Source organism: Argiope bruennichi, chromosome 6 (assembly GCF_947563725.1).
Source record: "Argiope bruennichi chromosome 6, qqArgBrue1.1, whole genome shotgun sequence".
Taxonomy (NCBI): Eukaryota; Metazoa; Arthropoda; class Arachnida; order Araneae; family Araneidae; genus Argiope; species Argiope bruennichi.
Window position 1 is genome coordinate 119,717,125 of NC_079156.1, and position 27,248 is coordinate 119,744,372.

Below are 27,248 nucleotides of genomic sequence, written 5' to 3' on the forward strand. Positions count from 1 at the left end.
TATGTAAATAATAGAATATTTTTCCTTTACAGAATATTTTTCCTTCCCAATTTTTAAAATCCTAGTTCACATTCATTAAAATTTAAACAGTCTACTGTAGTTGCTGATTAGTATTCTTAAGATATATTGTTTTGAATCTTGATATAATTAATTCAAAAATCCTAAATATACAGCATAGTCTGGGCTTAAAGTTTGACAATTTATTTGAATTAATTAATATTTTTAGAAATAGGAAAGCTAATTGATTTTTTTTTTTTTTTGATATTGGAAATAATTTTTTTAATTACTTTCTAAAAGTTATGCATGTGTTTTCTTTCAAATTGCTATTTCTTATGATAAAAAAAAAATCTTGAAAATCATATTAGTTTTATAAAAATCTCTGGATTATAATTTCATGAATAGGTTTATTTCTTTATTATTCTAAATCTTTTAAAAATATTTTAACAGATATTTTTTTTTAATTTGATAATTAATTATCTTTAGGATATGATCCAGAAGAACTTCGGGGAAGAAATATTGGTGTTTTTATTGGAAATTGTTCTTCTGAAAGTGATGAATTCTTTTGCTATGATCCTAAGAAAATTACAGGGTATGCCATGACAGGTTGCTGTAGGGCTATGTTTGCTAATCGTATTTCATACACATTTGATTTCAAAGGTATGTTTATTTATTAATCATCTCTAAGAAATAATAAATTTTGATTTTTGAATGTTTTTTACAAGCATTATATATTTGCTGTAACATTCTAGTGAAATTTCCATACTATAATTACTTTTATTTATTTTTAAATTTTCCATTTATTAGTTTATGTAGTAAATATGTACACCAAATAAAGCAATTGAACTTATTCATTTCTTTACTTGGATTCTAACATAATAATATTTAAATTAGAGATAAGATTTTAAGTATAATCTGTTACTCCAAAAATAATTAAAAATTACAGATGGCAATGGAAATTGAAAAAATTAGGGTTTTAATGCTATTATCAAGTAATTAACTATTAATTTTTTTAATTCATAGGGCCCAGTTTTTTGATGGACACAGCCTGCTCTTCAGGTGCTTTAGCATTGTATGAAGCTGTGCGGGCTATTCAAAACAATGAATGTGAAGCAGCCATTGTTGGGGCAGCTAACTTATGCCTGAGACCTGGTACAGCTCTACAGTTTTATAGATTAAACATGCTGTCTGATGATGGAGTTTGTAAATCTTTTGATGCTGCTGGTGAGCTATTTTGCCATATTACTATATCTCTGCTTTTTGTAATTTCTTAGTTTTCATTTTTTTATTTGATAAAAATTTATAACTATATTAACTTTATAATTATGTAATTTCTCTATTGTCTAAGAAGATGACCTCTTTTGTTTTAGAAATAATTTCTAGTAATGATTCAATTAATCCATAAAACAGGAGATTTTAATGGATTGCCTTATACTTGTATTAAATTATAACACATATGAATGATTTCATTTTTATTTATAATTGTAAAAATACCATAACCTAATGCGCAAGTGGGAGCTCACAGTTAAAGAATTAATAAAACTGAAATTTAAATAAAGAAAAGATTTTTTTTTTTTTTTTTTTTTTTTTTTTTTTTTTTTTGCTAAGCCTATTTTCATAATAAAGCATTTTAGTATTAAATAAAAACTAAATACCTTTGCAATACCAAATTTAAAAGACAAAATAATGTGTGTAAATTTTAAGTTGATGGGTCAGACAGGTAATTTGCCAATTGTAACTTCCTAATCCTCATGGTAAGGGTATTTCATAATAAATTAATCTATAGATTCAATTATTATATAGGCATTAATAGGTTGGTGTAGTAGCACTTGACATTGTTATGATGTATGATGTACATTCTTTGAAGGGTATATTCTAAATTTACATCTAGATGATTTGACAAGTCCCATCTATATGACTCGAATAAGCATTTCTTTCAATGCCTAATTGGGAATATTAATTATTTTATAATATATTGTACAATGTCTCCATAATGTTTTTAGGCTTTGAATGCTATATAATATTGTAAAAATATTTAATGGCATTCAGTTCAATGCTGTTGCAATATCTTAAAAGATATTTTAGCAATATTTTGTGCTATTAGGATATTAATAAATGTTCATGTTTTGCTCATAGAATTTCCTTGATTAAGTAGATGAAATTTTAGAATTTGGGATTTGCATTCACACCTATGTTGTTTTAAGAGCTTTGTGCCTGCACACTTTTTTTTTATGCTTATTTTCTAGAATTTTTAGAAATGAGAGAATCTATAATTAGAATTGTTATAATTAGAAAAAACATTGTTACAAATTGTGTCTGAAGTAAACATTGAAAATTTATTCAGTTTAGAGAAAAGATTATATACAAAGGAAAGTAGAGTCATTGAAATCTGATTTTTTATTTTTAAATTGCGTAAAAATTATTTTGTGTGGTAATATTTTCAAAATATGAAATAGAAAATATCAAAAAAGTACTTATTTTTGGTTAACAAATATTTAAACTAACTTTAGAAATTTGAAAAATTGATAGTGATATTTCGCACATTTTGATGAGGATGTATACAAATTTTATAAAGATTTAATGAATTTATATAAGAAACACACTTACATTCATTCTGCTTTATTATATAAATCTGATATAAAATGTTCAATTTGATCCAAATTAAATTATGGCACTGCAATGTGATGAAAAAAGAATTTTTTTAAAAAAATAATTAGTACTTTTGAATTGTAGTTTTTTTTTCAATAGGTACATATTTCAAAATCCTGTTTTTTTTTTTTTTTTGGTTTGGTTTGTTTGTTTTTTAAATTTATATTTACTTCTTATTTTTTATTTACATTTTATTTATTTTTATTTATATTTCCTTCTTATTTTAATTTATATTTACTCTTACTTTTCTGTTAAAAAAATTCATGATAAAATTAAATTCATAGTAATTCTTATTGTTAATATTCAAGAGAGATATCCTTTAAAACCATGTCTAATTCTTCCTTCAGCTAAAAAAAAAAATATGAATTAAGATAGTTTTTTATTATCAATAATTGCATTATTTGTGTTATGAATTGTTTTTTAACCTTTGCAATATTTTTATTATCTTTTTTACTTCCTTGTGTTGTGCATTATTTTAAATCGGAGCTTTGATTTTTTTTGTTCTACTTGAATTATGTAACTGATTAAATGAACTAAATATATCTATTTTGGATTGTTATTTCCTTTTTAGTTTCAATCTTTTTGTCAACTGAAACTTCAAGTAATGTTTAAAAAATAAAAGAGCGGCATTAATTATTATTTCTTTTTTTACATATATAACAGGCAATGGATATGGTCGAAGTGAAGCTATAGTAGCATTATTCCTACAAAAATCTGATGTTATTAGAAGAAAGTATGCCTCTATTGTACACATTAAGACTAACACTGATGGATTCAAAGAACAAGGTGAGTGACATACACTTATAAAATGATTTCTGATGGAATTATTTTAAATTTATATTTCTTTTTCTAGAATTAGCTTAAATATTTTTTCCTTTTATTATTTTAGGTGTTACATTCCCATCAGCTGCAATGCAAAAACGACTGATCAAAGAAGTTTATGATGAATGTAAATTGAATCCATTGAAGGTGTCTTATGTGGAAGCTCATGGAACAGGGACTCCAGCTGGAGACCCAATAGAAATGTCTGCTATTTCAGAAATCTTTTGCCCAGGTAGAGAAGAACCTCTTCTGGTTGGATCGGTCAAAAGCAATATGGGGCACTCTGAACCTACTTCAGGTAAAAAATGTTTGCTTTTGTAAGTGTTCCATTCAGAATGTTATTATAAAAGTCTTTTCTTATCACATTACTAATAATTCTTATTGTACTTTCACCAATAATTACAGCACAACGATGTAAAATGATTACATATTTACTGTTGATCTGAAGAATGATATTTTATATTGTTGAGTTGATAAATGATTTACTGCAAAAAATTTGTCTAAATTTTTATAAAGTTCTTCAGTTTTGTTGGTCATATTTAATAAAAATTTTTTGGCACATCAGCATTTAAAAAAAATGACTGAGTTTTAGAACTTCGTATTATTTTAAGCCAGTCAGTGGCCACTGTCAAAAAAATGTTATGCTTTGATTGGCAGATTTTGCTCAAGGCAGCCATTAAATAGCTTAAAATAAAACTGGGTCATATTTAGTTGCAGAAGAGTGGAATATTTTTTATTTGAAATAATGTATCCAGAATATTTTATGATAATAATTAATAGGAGTGGGTGATTATTTGAAAAAAAATTTATACATTACAACCTTTTCAACAATACAGCGTAAATAATAAAATATACAATTCTTCGTCATATAGAGTATTTTTCCTAGTTGGAAGTATTTATCTATCACTAATAGTGTAGAATAAAGTTAGCTTCTAACAGCAGTAGTAGTTCATTGACTCTGCATATTTTAGTTTAATAATACTGTTGACACAATATTGTATGATATTTCCATGATGTTGTTTAACACATTGACCACCATACTGGATTTCTTATAATGTAAATTATATGGGCCCAGCAGTCACCAGTAGCAATCTGAGTGTTAATATTCTAATTACTTGATAATATCATGAAGATACTATGACAATGATGTTGGGCATTTTGTTAATAGAGTAGTTTATTTTTTTATCTATCAAACATTTTTTGTTTAAGTTTGTTTTAAATATGATTAAAATTCATTATAAATACTTATTTTGTTTTTTCTTCTGATTGTAATATTTTTTTTTGATTTAGTCAATATTTTTGATAGAATTTATTATTGCATTATTGCTCTTTTGAAAATTGGTTGTTTATTTATTGTTCTTATTTATAAATATTCAATTTGAAACTTTTGCAAAAATGTTTTTTTTTTTTGTTTTTTTTTTTTTTTTTATCTAGGAGTTTCTTGAAAATAGATCATTACTATAAATTTTAAAAATAAGAAAAAAATTGATTGATTCAGTTATGTTATTTTTTAAAATTATATGTTTCGTAAATTGTGCCCAAAATTCATATTGTAGGCTAATAGATCTTAATAATTATCAATCAAATAATACTAATATCAGAATGAACTTCTTTTTATGTTATGTTACTCATATCATGCTCTAGTTTTTCATTTTGTATTGATTTAAATGCAAAACATTTTATATAAGTTATAATAAAAAATGAGTTTTTATGCTCTCTTATAATTTAACTTGCCTAATTTTTTTTATTTATGTCAAAATATAAAAAAGAAAGTTTTTTTTCAAGTAATTGAAAGAATAATTACAAAATTTCATTTTATTATCTAGGACTTTGCAGTGTAGCAAAAGTCATCATTGGTATGGAGAAAAGTCTCATCCCACCAAATCTCCACTTTTACAAGCCAAATCCTAATATCAAAGCTTTAGTTGATGGTCAAGTGAGAATTGTTACTAATCCAACTCCGTGGGAAGGTGATTATGCAGCTATGAGTTGTTTTGGCTTTGGTGGTGTAAATGTACATGCTGTTTTGAAATCAAATAACACTGAAAGAAAACCAAAACAAATTGAAGAATTGCCTATCCCTCAATTGGCTTTATATAGCGGAAGAACAGAAGAAAGTGTTCAGTATTTATTTGACTACCTTCAAAGCGAAGTACCACCCAGAGAATTCTTTGCTCTCCTTCACAAGTCTGTGTATTCATCTTCTGTGGGGAAACCATATCGTGGATATAAATTGCTTGTGAAAGATCAGGAAGTTTCTGAAATTAAGGTACATTATTTTAGAACCTTAAATTGTATGAATCAAAAATATTGACAGTTATTCTATGACTAAGTGCAACTTAATTTAATTCTGTAATTTATTTATTTAATTATATTTCAAACTTCTGAACATTTGTTAACTATCAAAATTTTAATTTTTGTATATAATTAATCTCTTTATTACTCATATGCATTTTTTATATGCTTATGAGCTTAGTGTAAAACTCATAAAATTGAGCTTCTCGTGAATTGTTTGAGTTTTTAAAATAAAATGTGTAAAAACATGCTTTTTTTATGCATTTATTTTTAATTTGCATTTGAAATACAGTATTTATATTTTTAAAAAAATAACAAAATGATAGCTTGTTATAAGACTTTTTTTTTATCTTAAAAATAATTTTCTTTTTGCTAATAAAACTATTTTGTTCTGATATTGCACATTAAAGGTTTTTGAAATTTGACACAAATTTGAGTTAAGTTTCCTTTATTTTAGGCATTTTTTCTCAAAATTAAGAGAAACATTAGGTATTAATCATTCAGGTATTGCACTTTTTATTTTAAGATAAAATGTAATTATAACTCATTAATCTTTTTTATTGCAGAAATTGTCGGTAGAAGGTAGACCTATTTGGTATATATTTTCTGGTATGGGCACTCAGTGGCCATGTATGGCCAAACAGCTTATGGATTTGGAAGTTTTTGCTAGCTCAATCAAGAGATCTGCTGAAGTATTAAAACCTTATAATCTGAATCTCATTGATTTAGTTACAAATGGAGTAAAGAATGAATCTAACTCAAGAAGTATCATTCCAGCTTTTGTTTCCATAGCTGCTGTTCAGGTATAAAATATTTTTTTATGCTGTAAATGTATATAAAAAAATTCTTTTGAATTGTTCTATGTTATATAAAAAATTATTCTCTAATAATAATATTTTACATGATAATATTTATATATAATAATATTTAACATGAAATAATATTTTTTTTATCGACATTTCTTCATGTCATCAGCAATATTATTTCCATAATGAAATAGAATTTACTTTATTTTTACAGATGTTTACATATAAGCAAATCATGTTTGTATTTAAACATTTAAAAAAAATTTCATAGTTTTAGAATAATTTTTTCTTAAATTATATCATTACGCTGGCAGTTCCCTACAAAGTTATTTTTAATACAGTGTATTTCAAAATATTTTAATTTTAAATGAATTTTCCATGATTGAAAATATGACATGTGATATGCATTCTGCAATCAAATATATGTAAAATATTTTCAATGATTCATAAAAATAAAAATTACTATTATTATGGTATTTAATAATGACGGATAAATTTTGAATATTATAAATTTTTCAGGTTGCTCTTGTTGATGTTCTCAATGAAATTGGCATCACTCCTGATGGCATAATTGGTCATAGTGTGGGTGAATTAGGCTGTGCCTATGCTGATGGTAGTTTCACTGCTGAACAAATGGTACTAGCTGCTTACTGGAGAGGCAAAGCAGTAGAGGATTCCAATTTGGAAACTGGGGCTATGGCAGCACTTGGTAAATATGTTTACATGCTAGATATCTTTTGCAGACACTACTATTTAATGTTTAAATTAACTTTTATATATATATATATATATTTCCATTCTTTATTTTGTCTTTACTGAAGGTATGGCGATAAAAAATCATTGCAACCCTAATTCCAAAATTTTTTGTTGGCATAGTATTTAAAATGAATTATTAAAATACATTCCAACATTTGTGTATTAATGACTTTCAAGTGGCAGTTTGCCTCCTTTTACTTCGATTTGATTTGAAGCTGTGCATGTTTTACTCCCCCCCCCCATAATAGTCATGGCAAGAAGTGTTTACTTTTTAATTATTACAAATGAAGTAGGAACAGTGCCTGGTGGGAAAAGCTGCAGAAATAGAAATAAAAGATGTCAGTTTTAAAAAAAAATTCTTGAAAACTATATCTTGCTCATATTCTGTAAAGTGAAAAGATACAAGAAAAATAAATTTGGAGTTATTAAAATAAGAAATAGTAGTGATGTTTGTATTACATTAAAATAACCTGAAAAATTAATTTTTTAGGTATATTTCACCTGGAATAATAATGAAATAAATAAAAAATGTACTAAATGTAAAAGAATAATAGAGTTAGTTCATGAATATATTATGCATCAATATTTCATGAATTCAACATCATGCATTATGCAATAATATAAAAAATTATAGATCATATAAAAAATATTTATTATTAAATGGAATTTGTGAATCTTTATCAAACAGCTTGTGTAAATAACAGGATGAAACTCGATATTAGAAAGTAAAAAATTATTATAATGCTTCACTTGTTTATATTTTAGAAATTAGAAAGGGAATATATCTTAGAGAATTATTTGTAGTTTTTTATATAGAATAAAAGCCTATGACAAATTACACCTGAAACATATTTAAGTATGAATTATTATTTGTTTAAATTCTTTTCATTAAGTTGTCTTTTTTTATTATTATTAGGTATAACTTGGTCTCAAGCTAATAAGTGCTGTCCAAAAGATATCTTTCCGTCTTGTCATAATGCTGAAGATTCTGTTACTATATCTGGGCCCAAAGACAGTGTAAAAGTATTTGTTGATGCTTTGAAAGCTGAAAATGTTTTTGCTCGAGAAGTTGATAGTTGTGGCTATGCTTTTCACAGCCAGTACATATTTCCTGCAGCTGGGAAACTACAAACAGCTCTTGAAAAGGTGATTTACTATGGATGTATACTCACATTTTAAATTAAAACATTTATTTTTTAATCCTAATATAAGTATTAATTCCCCCCCCCCTTTATCTGAAAATTTAATTTCTGGATGCATGTAGATTAATTTATTACACCGTTTTATATTTGAATTGCTTTTAACTTTTAATAAAGAATATAAGCATTCCAAATTGGTAATAAAGAACATTTACAATATGACAATGATTAAATACATTTTCAAGAACAATAACTGAAAACATTTTCTAGTTTAACTTTTTAATATTTATGCATAGAGTGGGAACTAGTAAGTATACCTCCATTTTCTATTATTATTTCAATATGTAATATGCAGATTATAAGGTTTAAAAAATGACTTTGTACTGTGTTCTAAAATGAATATCTATTTTTAATTTTTTTCATATTTGTTCCATAAATTCAGGTATGTATAAAGTCTATAAATATATTAAAATGACAATTTTTCAGTTAAATATTAGAAAAAATTCATTAATATCTGTTTATATACTGAAAATATTCATTTACTTACATTTAGTTTCTTTTATAACTATTTTTAATTGATTCTATATGTAATTTTAATAATAAAAATTTCATATTATTTCTTTTTTCTGTAGGTTATTCCCAATCCTAAGCCTAGAACAAGTCGTTGGGTTAGTTCTTCTTATCCAAAACAAGAATGGGATGAACCATCTGCTAAGTTGGCAGGTGCCTCCTACTTTGTTCATAATTTAGTCTCTCCAGTCTTGTTCCATGAAGCACTACATCACGTTCCTAAAGATGCTATTGTCATTGAGATTGCACCCCATCATCTGCTTCAGGCTATACTTAAGAGAGTTATTGGCCCTGATGCTGAGTATATTGGCCTAATGAAAAGAAATGTGGATAACACAGTTCATCTTTTGTCAAGCCTTGGAAGGTAAATAATGTGATAAATTGCAACAAAGTTTTATAATATTTATCATATATATTATATCATATATATTCAGTTTCCATAATTTCTTATATCAAAATATTTTTTCAGACTTTACGCTGCTGGCCTGAATCCAGATATTGAAAAATTATATCCTCAAGTGCAATTCCCAGTGCCAAAGAGTACACCAATGATATCTCCCTTAATCAAATGGGATCATTCTGAGAGTTGGTGTGTAGCCAAATGGGACAAAAATACAAACCAGTCCCAGATGATCACTGAAGTGAATGTTGGTTCAGATGAATCGCCTGATAAATACATATTGGGTCACTGCATAGATGGCAGATGTCTTTATCCAGCAACTGGCTATCTGGTATTAGTCTGGAAAGCTCTGGCAGAAATCAAGGGAAAAGATGTTACGTCACTTCCTGTTACATTTGAAGAAGTGAAGATTCATAGAGCTACTGTATTATCCAAAGCAGGTAATACTCCTTCTTTATTAACAAACAAAATATTGTTTTGTCTAATTGGAATGAATAAAGTAAATAAAAAAAAAGCTAGGAATTTCTTTTGCTTATAGTTAATGATTTGGCCAAATCTTTAATATTGTTTTAAATATTGGATGCCGTTGAAGAAATAGATTATCTTTGTTTGAGTCATTGAAAGCTATGACATCAGTATCTTTTATTGTCCATAAAATTATTTTTCATATCTTAACTCATTAGAAATCATTCTAATCATCATATTTTGTTCTGTACAAATCATAATTTTTAATCTGCTTTCTCTATTTTAAGCACTGTCATAATGTTTTTTTTTTTTCATTATTTCTATTAAATTTTTTTTAAAAAAAATAATGTTGGAGAGAAAGTAATAGTATTTTAAATATCTTATTTTTGAAATTAATATTAACAAATTGGATATTGTTACAGCATCAACTAAATTCCTGGTTGATATAACAAATGCTGGAGGTGAATTTGAAATCTCTGAAGGTGGCATGACTGTTTGTACTGGACGAATATATGCTCAAGAAGAAAGTGTGAAAACTGATACATCTGAATTCTTGAAAAGTAATGATCTCAAATCTTTGCCATTGAATCAGAATGATATATATAAGGAACTGAAACTGAGAGGATATGATTATGGTCCAACCTTTCAAGGTTTAGCTGGAGCAGATATTGAAGGTATAATTTTGAACATTAGTGTATAACTCTTTTTTAAGTTAATTTTTTGATGAAAATATTGTTACAATGTCATAAAAAATTTATTATAAATTAAGGTAAACATTGATGCTTTTTCAATCTTTAACAGAATGAATATTAATATAATAAAAACTAAACAATCTGATTGATTTATTCATTTCATTCTTTTACTCATAAATATCTGTTTATATAAAAATATTATTTAAACTTTTAAGAAATTGTTTTTATTTATTTTAATCCTGCAGATGCAATTGGTTTCTTCCTCTCTTTAGGTTGAGAATCAGAACTTAATCTTGTGTTAGGGATACTAGTTGAAAAATGTTATATAAATAGAATCTAACTATTCAACTTTAAATATACAAAATTACTCATTCAACATATCCAAGAATAAATAGAATAATAATTTTGAAAGAAACTGTTCTATTATATATTTTCTGTATTGCCAATTTCAGAAAGAAATATATACATATGTTGGTCTATTAAAATAATTAACACTGCTTATTTTATTTTAGGAAATAAGGGCCTTCTGAAATGGACTGGTGAATGGGTCGTTTTCTTAGACACAATGCTTCAATTTACCATACTTGGCTCGCCAAAACGAGCTTTGTGCTTACCAACTCGAATACAGAGTATGAAAATAGATCCAATCCTCCATAAGACTGTGATGGAAAATACACTTAAAGAATATAATGGTAAGAAATTGTAATAGTATATATGTGTCATTCTGTACTTTCTTTAAAATGGTTGTTGATATATTTTTTGTTTTATTTCGCTGATCTATAAATCTTTTCTTATTTTTTTTAGGTGTGCCTGTCTTCCATGATAAAAACACTAAACGAATAATTTCTGGTGGAGTGGAGTTGAAAAACTTGAAAGCTAGTTTTGCTCCAAGAAACCAAGGCAAGCAGACACCTTTATTGGAAGAATATCGCTTCATTCCTTACAATGAAACTAAGATCCTTTCTAAATCTGATGAAGAAACACTAGAAAGATATATTCATGTCTGCTCATCAGTGGCAAAGATGATTTTAGAATTATCTGGAAAAAACAAAGATCAAATATCTGATGTCATGAATGGATTTAAAGAAGCTGACGATGCATTAATTGCAAGCTACTTAAAATCATACACTGATAATCATGTCCTTCTTAAGTCTCTATGTGGCATTATGAATACTGCAACTAGCAAAGACTTAACACGACATGTCAAGAACTATGTCAACAGTTATCTATCTGAAAGAGACCACGACATATTATCCCAAACTATGTTGCAAGAAAATCCTTTGCGAACTGTGATCGATGTTGTTTTGGAAAATGCTGCTTCCAGAAAGTTAAAGATAGCAGAAATCGCTGATACATCTCTGCCTCTAAGTTCTAAAATCAGTGAATTTGTCCAGACCCTTGGTGTGTTGAATGTGAATTACTTAATTGCCCATTCTAAGCCTGATCTCTTGGACAAGAATAATTTACCTTCAGGGAACTTTGAATTGTCATCATGGGATCCCAAATCTGCTTTGACTTTCAAAGATATTGATCTCTGTGTGATGAAATTCTTGAATCATTCGAGTAAAGAGCACAGACAAATACTCGAAAATGTAATGGCAACACTTAAAGACAATGGTTTCATACTTTTGCTACAGAGGACTCGTTTAGTTCCCGCTGAAATGTTTTTATCAGCTGTTGGGGAAACTGTTTTACCCATTCATACTGAATCTGATTTAGAGCAGACTTTCAAAGACTTAAATCTTCAAGTGATTTGCAAAAAATCGGATTCTTTAACATCTACCATGTACTTATTGAGGAAATCTACTGATATACCTTATGAAGATATAATTATTCCTGTTATAGAAGATAAATATGAGAAATGGGTAGATGAACTGAGTGAACAAATTACTATAGCATCAATGTCATCTGATCCAAAAAGGATATGGCTTGTAAGTGAATCTTCCAGTAATTCTGGAATTATAGGTCTTGTGAATTGTTTACGTCAGGAGCCTGGTGGATCAAGTATAAGGTAATGCATACTACCTTCATTAAATCAAACTTCTCTCTCTCTCTCTTTTACTGCATGTTTACTCATATAATATGAAAAACAGCAAACAACTTTACTTTTTTAATGGATGAATAATTAAAAGTTAATTAATAACATAAAGTTTGTTTTTATTTTTTCAAATTTGACTTACCATCAGTTATATAAAGAAAGATTTACATCAATTAAAAAGTAGAGAAGCTTATTAGAATTTGCAATTAAATTCAAATTCTAAAAGCTGGTTATCAATTTTCGCTTTTGAAATTGCTATAATTTCCTGAATTTAATCAGAGTTTTAATATACATAATACTAAACAAGAATTAAAAGTTCTTAATGAATATAGTTTTATTTGTCACAACTTGAATCTCTTGTTGTAAATGATGAATGAAAATATACAAATACATTTTGGCACATTTGCATGTCATTTGAAATACTTATTCAAAAATTCTTTGGAAAATATATCTCATATAAAATCTATCAGATTGATAAGAAACATTTTGTAACTGTGAAATCAAATTGTAAATCTGATCCAAGTACATGTTTGGTGAAACTTGGTATTTATGTAATAATGATTTACATATATTTTATTAACCACTTTGTTTGTTTGTTTTTGGAAGGGGGGAAAATTTTTATTTCCTTGAGAACTGAATTTTTTAAAAAAATTCAAATTGAATTAAATAAATTTCAAATAATTGACTGCTTATATGAACTAAAATGGATATGCATTTCAGTTATGAAGTTATTTATAATATTGTGTATTTTTTTATAATTAATTTTGAAATTCTATTATACTGTGGTATCTGCTAATTTATATTCTATTATAATCTTAATATATGACCATAGAAACATTTGAAATCAATTCAGAATTATCTATCTATCAACATATCTATATTTAAAATCATGAAATATGACTTCTCTAATTTATTGACTTCCAAATTTGAATAGAACATGACTATGCACACTTATCTTCTATGGCAAACACAAAGTAGCAATAAAATCTTTTGTATTATGCTTTTAATTAAATCCATAATAAATGTAAGTAGTTATTATGTAAAAATATTCCAAAAGGTTTCATTGCTTATGGTAACATATTATTATTTATTAAAATGTCAAATCAAATAAATTTGAATTTAAAAAAAAAGATTGATTTTTCTTTTCATCTAAGCAAAAACTTAAGTAGTTAATTAGCAGTAACTCTACTAGGGTGAAAAAGCAGGCATTCTTTATTTGTTGCTATTACATTTGTTCCGATACCACAATTCCCGTAACCCACGTTTCCCGTAAGAAGCAGTCAGGAAAGCATAAATGTTTTTAACCTATTTGCCTTTTTTATTAAGTTTTTTTAATTTTAGTTTGTTTTCCATTTAAATTATTGATTATAAAAATTGTATTGAATAATATCTGATATATTCTAAGATAAAAAAAAAGTCCTTTCCTGAGTGAAATGTTTCCAAATCTATTATGATCTAACTGCGTTCTTTATAGATTGTCATGTATTTTTGTGAATTACAATTTGTATTAAATTCATAACTATATTGGTTGTATGCTTTTTATGTTTTTAATTCTTATTTATTCTTCTATAATGTAGGTGTGTATTTACAAGTAAAGGGACTCCAAAGTTACCTGAATTCAATCTTAAAAACTTGTTCTATCAAGAGATTGTTCAGAAAAATCTTACCATGAATGTCTTTAAGAAAGGTTCTTGGGGATCTTTCAAGCATTTAACTATGTCTGAAGGTAAGGAGAAATATTTTTTTATCTTTAAATAAATAATGTCTAGCATATTTCTTAAATTCTTTTATTTCTAAATAAAATTTTAAATTATTTTAGTAATGCAAGCAACTATTAAGTTAAGAATTTTTGAATACTAGGAATTTAAATAGATTAGTAGTGGAGTTCCTTGGCTGAAAAGTTTTTGTTAATGTAGTTATAAAACTAAATAAGAAAAATAAAAAGGTACTAATTATGAATATCCAAAAATGAAAAGAACATATTGTAAGTTTCTGATTATTTATTTTCTTCTTAATAATTGTTTAAATTGCCTCTTTTTGATATTAGAAAAGAAGTAGTTACATTTTTTTTTTTGAAAATTCTGTATTTCTTTCAAATTTTTAATATTCTCTTATGGTACTCTTTCAGATTATGGAAAAGTTGAAACAAAGCATGCTTACCTAAATGTTTTGACTCGAGGTGACTTATCCAGCTTGGTATGGGTAGATTCACCACTTAAATATTTCAAACAGCCAACTGATAGTATTCTTTGTCAAGTATATTATGCTCCATTGAATTTTAGAGATGTTATGTTGGCGAGTGGAAAATTACCACCTGATGCTCTGCCAGGTAAACTTTCTTGATTAGTAAATCTTAAATTGTTAAACAACAGCATTAGTAATATTGTCGCATAAAAATATTCACATACAACCATCTATTAATTTATTCTTATCGTTCTTAATGATGTTTCTTTATTAAATAAAATTCTTAATCAAAGTTTATTATGTTTTTCTCTCCATATATATGCTATATTTTTCTGATTTGTTGCTACTAAATAAAAAAGATGTAACAAGAATAAATAATTTGATGCATTTAAAATGTAATCAAAACAGTTAGGAAATTGAAAATTGTTATTAATAAAAATGAAAAGTGAGGGAATTAAAAAATCTAATATGTGTATAAGTTATACTTTTAGTTTACAGTTCTGCGCAGCCAATGATTCCTCAATAGCAGATTTTTTTTTTTTTTTTTTGTGATTGTATTAAAATTTATTAGATATTTTATTTGATGTAAAAATATCAGTTGATTCAACCATTAATTTGTATTTCATTTTAATCCATTTAGGCGATTTGGCTCTTCAAGATTGCATCCTTGGCTTAGAATTCTCTGGTCGCTTGGAAAATGGTCAGCGAGTTATGGGCTTAGTACCTGCTAAAGGTTTAGCCACAACTGTTGCTGCTGATCCTAATTTTGTGTGGGAAGTTCCTGATGATTGGTCATTGGAAGAAGCCTCCACTGTGCCTGTGGCATATTCAACTGCCTACTATGCTCTGGTCATGAGAGGCAATTTAAGAAAGGGTGAAAGAGTACTCATTCATTCTGGAAGTGGTGGCGTTGGACAAGCAGCTATAGCTATTGCTCTTAGTTTAGGATGTGAAGTTTTTACAACTGTTGGTAAGTTGAGTTATTATTGTTTGAGTTATGAAATCAAAATTGAGAAAAATTATTCCTTTATTTATATGTTGAAAATTTCCAAAGATACATAAAGCAAAATAAATTAAAAAATTGTTTATTTTTGTAATAAATAAATAAAAATAAAATATTGAATTTTTCTGTATTACTCTTGAAATTATGAACTCAATATTGTGATAGAAATTGTAAAAAGTGGAATTATGAAAATTGATACTTTCATTATAATCATTGTATATACTTTTAAAGACTAATGATTCACTTATCAAAAGATTTTATTATCCTTTAAAATTTTATTTTTCCTGCATGGATGTGGGGAGGTATGTGATGTGCTAGGATAGAAGCTGGGACCTTGTGATTTGCAGTCCAGTAACTAAACCATGATACAAAAGTGTACGCTTGTGTAGCGGAGTTGTTAACTGGATTATATGCTTTTCACCACAGATTTATTTGTCATTACTTTTTTGTAATTTCATATATTTTAAAACTAATTATTTTTAGGTTCATCTGATAAACGAGAATTTTTGAAAAAACGCTTCAGTGAGCTGCAAGATAGAAATTTCTGTAATTCTAGAGATACTTCATTTGAACAATACATCTTGAATGCAACCAATGGAGAAGGTAACTATTCTGTTTTAAAATATTTCTAAATTTATAATGCTTAAAAAAGATTTTAAATATATTTATGGAATTTATATGCATTTTAATGCCTCATTACTTCTAGGTGTCGATGTGATACTGAATTCTCTTGCCGAAGAGAAATTAAAAGCTACTTTGAATTGTCTAGCACAGCATGGCCGTTTCCTCGAAATTGGAAAATATGATTTGTCTAATAACACACCATTAGGTAATTTTGTTTAATTCATACAATTCATATGTACTTGTTTATTAATGTTTCGAACATTTTGACAGAATTATATCTAAATTAAAGTAAATTCAATAAGTTGGTGAATAATTGTACAATCTTTTCAGGAAAAAAAAATTATGTTGTGCTTTTTTATGAGGAATGAACATTAGAGTTAAATATTACATATTTTATAATTTTTCTTTTCCCATTAGGAATGGCTATCTTTTTGAAGAACATATCATTCCATGGCATACTCCTAGATGCTTTATTTGAAAATAAAAGTTACAGTTCACGAGCGAAGAAAGAAGTTGTGCAACTAGTCAAAGATGGTATTGCAAATGGTACTGTCAAACCTCTAAATTCTATTCTTTTTGACCGTGATCAAGCAGAACAAGCTTTCAGATTCATGGCCAGTGGTAAACATATAGGAAAAGTGGTTCTTAAGGTAGGAAGCATTTTTTTTTAATTTCAAATTTATTATTTTTAAAATGTATAATAGATTTATTCTATTAGGCATCATTCAGAATCTTGTGTCAATCTATGTGTCAAAATTCCTTCCATATGATTCTATTGTAATAATGTCAGCCACTGTATAAAATCTAATAAAAATTATACCTGGCATTTTTTTGCTATGATATTTTTTAGATATTTTGACAGCTTTCTAGTTATTTATGGTACATTTGCATTCTTTATATATTCTCAAATTTTCTGAAAAAAATTAATAATTACAAGAGAGATATAGGATATTTGCTGAAAATATATGCATTTTGAGAACAACATACTACACACTATATTATTTACTATGGTTACCTTATAGTTCCTATTACTGATCAAATTACGACTCTTAAAATTTATATAAGATTTGTTAAATAGAATTTTCATGATAAATACTATACAGAACATATAAATGGAAACAATATGTTGATAGTCAATTACCAAATTTCTTTTGAAGCTTGTTTAACAAACTTTTATTAAAAATATCATATGTATGAAATTAGTTGATAAATATATATATTGGTACTTGCTTTTTAAAATTAAAAATTAATTAGTAATTCTAATATGTTTATGTATTTGTCTTAAAAATATAAAATTTGCAAAATTATCACCATTTGACATCAATTATTTATTTCAGATAAAAGATGAAGAACCTCAAAAGAAAATTGTTCCAACACCTGTACAGTTTAAAGCATTGTCTCGTACCACATGTAATCCTGATAAATCATATGTAATCATTGGAGGTCTTGGTGGCTTTGGACTTGAACTTTGTCAATGGTTGGTCGAAAGAGGAGCTAGACATATAGTTTTAACTTCACGTTCAGGCCTCAAGACTGGCTATCAAAAACTATGTGTGAATCGCTGGAAGCAAGATAATATAAATATTATTGTATCAAAGCTGAATGCAACAAAAATGGATGAGGCAAAAGCACTTTTAAAGATGGCTGCCGAAGTCAAACCTGTTGCAGCCATTTTCAATCTTGCTCTGGTAAGTAGATATTTAATATATTATAGGTTTTCTTTTTGAGAAAAATAATTGATTCATTTTATGGGAATTCAAAAGGAGGAATAATTACTTTTTAACAAACAAACAAAAAAAATTAAATATATAAGTTGCTAAATGGAATGTAGAGTTTAATTCTTATGATAATTCTCAATAGATACAATAAAAATGATATTAAGTTGTACAGATTAATTAATTAATTACAGCCTTTGCTTGTAAAAACTAGAACCATAATTAATTTTGATGTTTGAAAATTTTTAACTCATGAAAACTTAGAAAAAAAACATTTGTCTTATATTAATATATATGCGAAATAAAATTGATATTATTTACAAAAATTTATCATTTTTTTATTAGGATTTTATTCTAAATTCAATTATTGATGTGTGACAACATTTTAAATTACTGTTGCTGAGTTTCAATTCTGTGTGAAATAATATTTATAATAAGTTCACCACAACTTGAAAATTCAAACTTATCATTTTTGATTAATAAGTATAAACAAGGCCTTGATAACTAGTATTGTTCTAACATTTCCTTTTTGTAAATGTTATGTTATTTCGAAAATATTTGTGAAGTAAAATTTTATGCCATTTAAAGGTTCTTAGGGATGCTTTTATGGAGAATCAGACTGTTGAAAACTTTAAAGAAGTTTGTGAGTCAAAAGTCACATCCACTTTAAACCTTGATGCAGCTTCAAGAGAATTCTGTCCTGAACTTGAATGGTTTGTGTGCTTCTCTTCTGTGAGCTGTGGCCGTGGTAATGCTGGGCAGAGCAATTATGGCTATGCTAACTCAGTTATGGAAAGAATATGTGAAGAAAGGTCAAAAGAAGGATTACCAGGTAATTAAATTGTTAAAATATATTTTATTTGCCTTTACTGATCAGATGATTTGTTACTTTTCCTCTGCATAAAGGCTAGTACAAATGTTTTACCTCTGCAGGGATGTTTGTGCTCCGGGGAAACCCCGGAATTCCGGGGATTTTGAACTTCGATCCCCGGAATTTCCGGGGATCGTCGTTCAAAAGGAAGTAGGAATAATAATGAATTATTTATTTTGATCTGGGTAATTTTGTTTGCTTTTAAAGCAGAAAACGCAAGGTCAGTGTGTGTGGTGAAAACTTTTCCTTTCTTTCTCCAAAGGCAGTGATAATGCGTGAAAAGGGGGAAAAAACTTCTTTTTTGTTCTTTCCTTATTGCGAGTTATGACTCATTCCCCCGGTTCTCGGACATTCTCTTCTGGATTCTTTTCGGCAAGTAGGCGCGGCAGAAAAAAAAGGGGGAGACTTCGTTCGACCAGATGTGCGATAACGTGACTCTGGGTTCAAAGGTCTTATCTCTACTGGCGTGGCGCCAATAAGTAGAGAAGGGGGATTTTTCGCCGTATCAGCTATTTGTCATTGATCGCTTCGCAACTTTTTTTTCTCCGCTGTGTAAAATTTTCGTTTCATTTATTGATGCACGTGTAAATTTTTCGTTTCGCTTATTGAAATATTTTTTTATTTATGTACGCAAGAGAATTTCATTTAGAAATTTCAGCATATGAAACAGAAATTACCCCTTAAAAATTCATATCTAATTAGTTTTACAGCATTAGATCCAGAGCTAAGAGGTAAAACCAGTACAATATTAGCTTTTGAAAAATTATCATCTTTTATGTCCCATATTTTTAGTGATAATGAAAAGTCAAAAGTAGAAGCTGAAATAAGGTTATACCAGAGTGATATTGATATCACCAAAGAAATGCTCTACATATCTGATGAAAGTGGAAATCAAGTCAAGTGTACAATTGATAAATATTGGTCTAAAGTTTTTAATTTAAAAGATGATTTCACAAATGATTATAAGTATCCTACATTGGCTAAATTGGTCAAAGCCTGCCTTAGCTGCTTCCTTGGCCCATTAGTGGAAAGTGCATTCAACTTAATGGATGCACTTGTCACTGACTATAGAACCTCTCTTAAGATTGATTCCCTAGATGCAGTGCAGACTATTAAATATGATTTAATGGCTTCTAAAGAAACCTCATGTGAAAAATATGGCTCAAAAAATCCAATGACTGATCCAATTCACAAAGATCTCTTACTGAATATGAACAGAAGTTGGAAAACATATCAAGAGGACTTAAAAACATGTATTTCAGATGAGTCACCTATAAAAGTCTCTGAAAAACCTTCTACATTAGCAGAAAAGCAAACTGCTTCTACCTCTGCATGTGCAGTTCTCGAGGAAATTTCTTCAACTGTAAATGAGGAAAATAAAAGTCAACCTTCCTACAATTATGAAGTTCACCACAAAAGAAAGACAAGCCCACAAACATCAGAAAATAAAAAAAAAAGCAGCAGAAATTAGATAATTTTTTTTTAAAAGAATTAATTCAGGTAATTTAAAAGATTTGCATAAAATGTAGTAGTTTATATGTTTGAAAATTTATGGTTATTAATTTTGCAAAAAAAGTAATTCATTGAACTTTTATAATTAGGTCATTCAATACTTCATAATTGTAATTTTTCATTTCTCCCCCCCCCCTTCTCGAAACTCCAAAATGCCGGTAGTAAGTCCGTAAAAGTTTCCGGGGATTTTTTGGGGTCCCACAAACACCCCTGCCTCTGATAGATTAGGATTTAATTCCTCTCTTAGAACTGATATATTTCTACTCTGATGATCCAGTCAATAATTTAATTTTCACATCTTATACTGTCATCTTGTGAAATGGGTACATTTATTATTGAGTGTGACATTCAAGAATAGAATTCTGAGATGAAAAATCTTAGAATTACATAAAAAAGAAGGATAAGTTTCTGTTTCATTTTTATTATAGAATCTAAAAATTGGTAAAAGAATTGCGTGGGTTCATTTTATTTTTTCATTTTCCAAGTTATTATTACATGTTTGCATAAATTGGCTATTTTCTGTAGCACTATAAATAAGTCAAAAGATTGAAAAATATGAATTAAAAATATGAAAAGAATAGTTTAAATGTCATAAATATGTTTTTAAATGAAAATAAATAATAAAAATACTTATTCTAAAATTAATGTGAAAATTAGTATTAGTTAAATAATAGAAATTAGTAGTCAAAACTGTGCCATCAAACATAACATTTTTAATTTGTATTGTAAATATAAATTTTACTATATTTAAATTTAAAATATATATTTGATAAAATATTTTACTTATGTAATATTTATGTCAATTTATTCTAAACAAATTAAACAATGGATTGTAAAATTTTTTTAATTATCTCAAATTTCTAAAATTATTTCAGAAGCATTTAATTGGAAATTTAATTATTAATAAAAAAATTTATCTTGCTTGTTTTTATACTAGGTCTTGCTATTCAGTGGGGTGCCATTGGTGATGTGGGAGTTATACAGGATACAGTTGGATCAGATGTTGTAATTGGTGGTACTGTTCCACAGCGTATCAATTCTTGTCTAACAGTGTTGGATAAATTCCTCCAGCAAAATCAACCTGTTGTGTCTAGTTTTGTTCCATACCAACCATCTGAAACTACTACCCAGAAAGCTTCAAAACATAATGTCTTATCCACTATTGGTAACATTTTTGGTAAGTATATTGTTGAATCAAACTTGCAGTAAATATTTCTAATTTTTATAGGAATTATTGACTAACATATCTTTTTTTTTTTTTTTTCTTTTTCTTTTTCTGAAATTCAGAATTTTCTATTTTGTATAATTTAAATGCTTTATTTATTTATTTATTTTTTCCAATTTTGCATTAGAACAAATGTATTAACTATAACTTTCATCATTTAAAACTCTTAACTTCTATAAAATTTATATGAGAATCCAACTTTCTTGTCTTAGCACACTTGTGGGAAATCTACTGTTTTGTATTGTTGCTCAAAAGATTGTTAGAAGTTGCCTAAACTATTAAAGAATAGCTATGGAAAGCTTTAAAAGATTTACTTCCCATTATGTACAATCTAGAAGCAATAAAATTGAAGTCTTTAATGCAACAACATTAAAAAATAAAAATCTAAAGCAATTTTAATTTAATTTATTTTTATATTGAAAAAAAAGCTGAAATGTCTAATAACTTTGATTGATAACTTAATAATTGATATAGTAAGAGTTCAATTTTTTTAAATCCTTTTTTAATTCTTTTTTATTTTATTTTGTTAATAAGACTGAAAATTATTTTTTGGTGTTTATATGCATCCTGTTAATATTATCTCTACATATATGTTGAAATTTTATCGGTCAGAAATTGTATAAAATAGGTCTATAGTCAGTGGTAATTGTAGAGATTGAAATGTCAAAAATCTAATATTTATTTGTATATGATGCAAGAGATAGATTCCATCCTCTCTTTACTTCATATTAGAAATGAATATTCTTCATTTCTAATGTTCTTCATTTGTTTTATTTTACTCTCATGGGTTTCAACTTTTCAGGTATAAAGGATATGTCTGCCATCAATCCAGAAACATCCCTGGGAGAATTGGGCATGGATTCCTTGATGGGTGTAGAAGTAAAACAGTTCTTGGAACGAGACTTTGATCTAGTGTTAGCAATTCCTGAATTGAGACAATTGAAGGTGAAAGACCTCAAGAAATTAGAAGGAGCTGCTGAGGAAACAAAGACAACTTCAACTCCTGAATCTAAAACCAAACCTACCTCAGATTCCATTTCTGAATCAAATGCAAAAATAGCTGAGAAAATTCCAGGACATTTCAGCTCACTGCCCGGTAAACAGCTTGTTCCTGCTGAAACAATAATTCAAATGAACTCTGTGAAAACTGGAATACCATTATTTATAGTTCATCCTATTGAGGGTACTGTGGCAATGTTGAATTCTTTAGCACAAATGATTAACTTCCCTGTATATGGAATACAATGCACTCCTGAAGCCCCTTCAGAATCAATTGAACAACTTGCTGCTTGGTATTGGAAGGTAAGTGGAATATATTTGAACTTATTTTATCAAATTGTAAGATTTATTTAGCAAATTATGAAGTTATTTTTAACTTCTAAATCAAATACTTTCAAATTGAAAAGACTTGAACTTAGATATTCTGTTAGTAATTTTCAGTAAATTTTAATAGAACCAAAAAAGTAATATATTTTAGAAGCTCGTTAATTCTATATAAATCCCATAAGTAACATTTATATTCACTTGCAATTTAACAAGATCTTGATTCAGGATTTTCTGTTGAGAAGAAAGACATAAACTACCTTGATGCTGCAGTTTTTTTTTTTTTTTTTTGTTCCAAGCCCCATAAGATATTTTACAATATTCTTGGATTGTTTTCACATTTTAGTATACCATTCAGAATATTAATAAAAATATTGTACAATTCCTATTTATCAAGTAAAAATTTCTGTTTGGATTACTGGTTATCCTCATTTAAAATTTGAATCACAATCAGTAGTAAAATAAGATTTTGCCTAAAATTAAAATTTTTTTGCATATTCTATTTAATATTAAATATTTGTTTTAATATATTAAATCTGTCTTCACTTTCTTTAGCATATAAAGAATTTGAATGTCACCAATACTCTCTGTCTGGCTGGATACTCATTTGGAGGATCTGTCGCTTTTGAAATGTGCCTCCAAGCTGAGCGTGATCCTCAACAGCATCCGAGAGTACGTAACCTCATCATGTTGGATGGATCTCCTGCTCTCGTGACTGCTTATACTCGGGAACACAAATCACATTTCCAGGGTGATTCTGTTGTAGAAGAAGAAGCACAAGCCTTATGTTCATATGTTTTGCAGTTTATGGACATAAATATGATGGAGGTATGTAATATTCAACCTAGATAAAAAGCATATAGAAAAAAATATAGCTTAAAAAGTTTTGTTTGATTATGAAAATCTTGTATTCTCTGATTAGAAATCAGTTGAATTTAAATAGACTTATTGAATTGAATGTGAGTGTGAGTAAGAGAGATTTTTTTTCTTTCTAATCTTATAAGAAGTGGTGTTACCACATTTTAAAATTTCAAATTGTGCCATTATCTTTTTAAAACTCTGAATATATTATATTATTTAAATCTTTTCTCAGATCTCGTAGATGCATAGATAGTTCTCACAAATCCTATTTATATTACTTTATTTTATGATAAAAGCCAGTGAATTTTAAATAATAATGCACTGCTGTAATACAACTAAAATTTATTAAGGAAATTTTGAAAACATAATCTAAGTTGTGACATCGAAATTTGTTCAATTACTTTGACTAGCATTATAAATTGTATTTGATAAAAGGCTAATTTTTGTTGTAATACTGTTTTATGCAAGAAAATGTTTTCATTCAGTTATGTAAATCAATCCTTCCTAACTTATTTATTGTTTAATACTTTTTTTCTTTCTAATTAACTGATTATTGCAATTAGAATAAATAAGTCTGTTTACATTAATTATAATATTTTTCACTTTCAGCTTAAAAGTGAACTGATGAGTTTACCTTCTCTTGATGATCGAGTTAAAAAATCTGTTGAAAAAATCTCAGCTACCTACAATAACTTAAAACCAGAAGACCTGACATTAGCATTTGACCTTTACTACAAGAAGCTCCTGATGTCACTGAAGTACATGCCAAGACACAAACTTGAGAAAGAAGTTACACTTATTAAAGCATCAGATAGTGTTGATATGACAAAAAATTTCTCAGAAACTTATGATCTCGAAAAAGTAAGTTGAGCTATACATTTCATTTTTTCTTCATTACTGTAAAATATATTGCCTAACAATATTTTTTCACTAGTGTAAATAGAGGGGAAAGCATTGCAGAATGACATTTTTTTAAATGCTGTTCAGATAGATTTATTTGTAGGACATCAGATTACACAATGAATAATGTAAAGCATTTATCAGAAAAATTTATAAATTATTTATATGAAGATTGTCTGATGATTTAATACACTGAAATCGAACCTGTTTTAATTTATGAATTGATTGGATTTGATGGCTAAAAGGAAAACATTTATGTCTATCATTTATTCTTCACGCAAATAAAAATTAGGTAATATTTGAAATAATAATAAACTTTTTTTCATTTAAAATGGATGTAGCTGAAAAGGAATGAACAATCTATTAAACATTGTAAAATACTTTGTATTTAAAATTCTTTTATGCCTTTATTCCTTACTTTTAAGATATTTAAATATTAACCTTCCAATAGTACTGCAGGGTTAATAAATATTAACTTTGCATTTAGTGCATTTTCAATAATACTAATAAGCTGAATTTCTTTTGATTTGTTAGTTGAATAGAGTACTAAGCATTTACGATTTTCCTTATTACATTAAATGCTATTCTCATCATTAATATCACATAGTTTAATGGATTTCGGTCACTATGTTGTAATAACAACAGGGCCTCTCCACCCCACCACATCAATATGTGAAAATAGTAAATACATATTTTAAATACTGGTGGTAGGAAAAACAAAGATAACATATAATGTTTTATCACTCAAATTAAATAACAATAGAAGAATCGTCAATAATTTGAATCAGTCAAAATGTTGACCAATATTGATTAAGAATTGCTCAAGCTTCTACCGAAAAAAAAACTCCACATATCTTTAAGCATAGCATTTGTATTTTGATACAGTGTTTAATGATATGCAATTTTGTCAACATCTGCTCATCAGTTATAACTAGTGTGCTACTAGACATATAATGCTTCAGGTATAAAGTTTATATCCACAAAAATAGTACTCGGGCTCCCTCTTTGTTATAACCATATTTGGCAACCTTTTTAGACAATTTTTAATATGTCTTTTCAATTCTCTTTATAAAGTATAGGAAAGTATGTCTCAAAGCCTCAAAGGTCACAGCAAAGTCTGCAAGTAGGAGTATCTATTCTTTATTAATATAAAATGCTCAGTGCTAATTACAACATCCTTAAGAGCAATTCATTGAGCAATGCTGGGGAATTGCCCTGCAATATCTTGAACTAAGGAGAGTTCTTTTTTTATCTACTAATTCATTTGGCACGTTTAGGCTTCACAATATATAGAAAAATATATATATATGCATTTTAGATGCATTATTTTCGATCAGTTAAAAGCAAAAGTCACTGATGATCTACAATTTTGGTTACAAAATCACATACCAAATTCCATTTATCTAGATAATTGTATTTTTGAGTTGGCATATTCACACATAAAAAAAATGAATAAAAAACAATCTGACCGTTGCCAAATTTGGTGCAAAAATTGAAATATAAACAATTGTGATGATAAAACTGTGCAATTAGCCCCCCCCCCATAGTTCATGCTTTTTCGCCTTTGCATTCACATAAAAGTGGACAGACAGACAAATTTCCTCTTTCATTTAATATGAGTTATGAAATGTTAATATGTTTTATTAATTGTTTGTGCAATTGATATCTAATTCATTCATGCATTGTTTGTGGTGTTTTGTACATATGACATACAATTCCATGCACATGAATATTTATTCAATTTTCTGTATTTTTCAGGTGTGTAATGGAAAAATTACTGTGCACACTGTAAAAGGTACGCACAACACTTTTATTCTAGAGAAAGGAGCAAAGGAAGTTTCTAACCTCTTAAGTGACATTTTCTCTCATTGAATTTGAATCCCAGTGACATTTTATCCAAAAGAGTTTTTTCCTGTGCATTTTTCATTTTTGAATTTTTTTTCATTAAATAAAATCAGGACTGTATTATAGTTTTTATGTATTTGTTATGACATTGTTATATATATATATATTATATTTGTGTTGTTTTAATAATCATTCCACGGAACATCAAAGTTAAAATTTATTTATGATTTGTATAAATGCCGATAAATATTGTAAATTTTTTTTTCTTCTTTTGTGTACTCTATGATTTCTATGAATAAAAATTTGTTATTTTTAACTTTGTTGTTTTCCATGTCTGCATTACCAAATTGGAGATTCTTAGCTAACCTATTTATGGTCATAGGATCTAGAACTATATGAAGCCCAGTAAGAGCCTTTTAAATGTCCTTATGTTTTATAAGTTTTCCAAATTTGTATTCTCAAATTCCAAATGCAATGTTTTTTATTGATTAAGAACTGTTGAGCTACAAATATGATAAACAGAAATAACAAAAGATTGAATTATAGGTCAATTTCA

General features: G+C 27.4%; 1 protein-coding gene across 4 annotated transcripts in view; it reads left to right on the forward strand.

Annotated features, from left to right (window-relative positions):
- The window catches only part of LOC129972142 (fatty acid synthase-like), a 74,893-nt gene extending 47,885 nt beyond the window's left edge, over positions 1-27,008 (forward strand). For all 4 annotated transcript variants that reach the window (XM_056086153.1, XM_056086155.1, XM_056086156.1 and 1 more), the window contains 26 exons: positions 484-657; positions 1,021-1,221; positions 3,310-3,432; positions 3,536-3,766; positions 5,295-5,737; positions 6,330-6,566; positions 7,089-7,278; positions 8,242-8,471; positions 9,097-9,398; positions 9,504-9,874; positions 10,322-10,573; positions 11,104-11,283; positions 11,396-12,602; positions 14,207-14,355; positions 14,758-14,958; positions 15,454-15,783; positions 16,300-16,419; positions 16,523-16,645; positions 16,858-17,090; positions 17,778-18,128; positions 18,744-18,987; positions 21,476-21,715; positions 22,566-23,065; positions 23,642-23,914; positions 24,557-24,808; positions 26,606-27,008. In XM_056086153.1, coding sequence (XP_055942128.1) covers positions 484-657; positions 1,021-1,221; positions 3,310-3,432; positions 3,536-3,766; positions 5,295-5,737; positions 6,330-6,566; positions 7,089-7,278; positions 8,242-8,471; positions 9,097-9,398; positions 9,504-9,874; positions 10,322-10,573; positions 11,104-11,283; positions 11,396-12,602; positions 14,207-14,355; positions 14,758-14,958; positions 15,454-15,783; positions 16,300-16,419; positions 16,523-16,645; positions 16,858-17,090; positions 17,778-18,128; positions 18,744-18,987; positions 21,476-21,715; positions 22,566-23,065; positions 23,642-23,914; positions 24,557-24,808; positions 26,606-26,719 — 7,271 coding nt within the window. In that variant the 3' untranslated portion in view covers positions 26,720-27,008. The remainder of the gene's footprint in view (positions 1-483; positions 658-1,020; positions 1,222-3,309; positions 3,433-3,535; positions 3,767-5,294; positions 5,738-6,329; positions 6,567-7,088; positions 7,279-8,241; positions 8,472-9,096; positions 9,399-9,503; positions 9,875-10,321; positions 10,574-11,103; positions 11,284-11,395; positions 12,603-14,206; positions 14,356-14,757; positions 14,959-15,453; positions 15,784-16,299; positions 16,420-16,522; positions 16,646-16,857; positions 17,091-17,777; positions 18,129-18,743; positions 18,988-21,475; positions 21,716-22,565; positions 23,066-23,641; positions 23,915-24,556; positions 24,809-26,605) is intronic.
- The last annotated feature ends 240 nt before the right edge of the window (positions 27,009-27,248 follow it).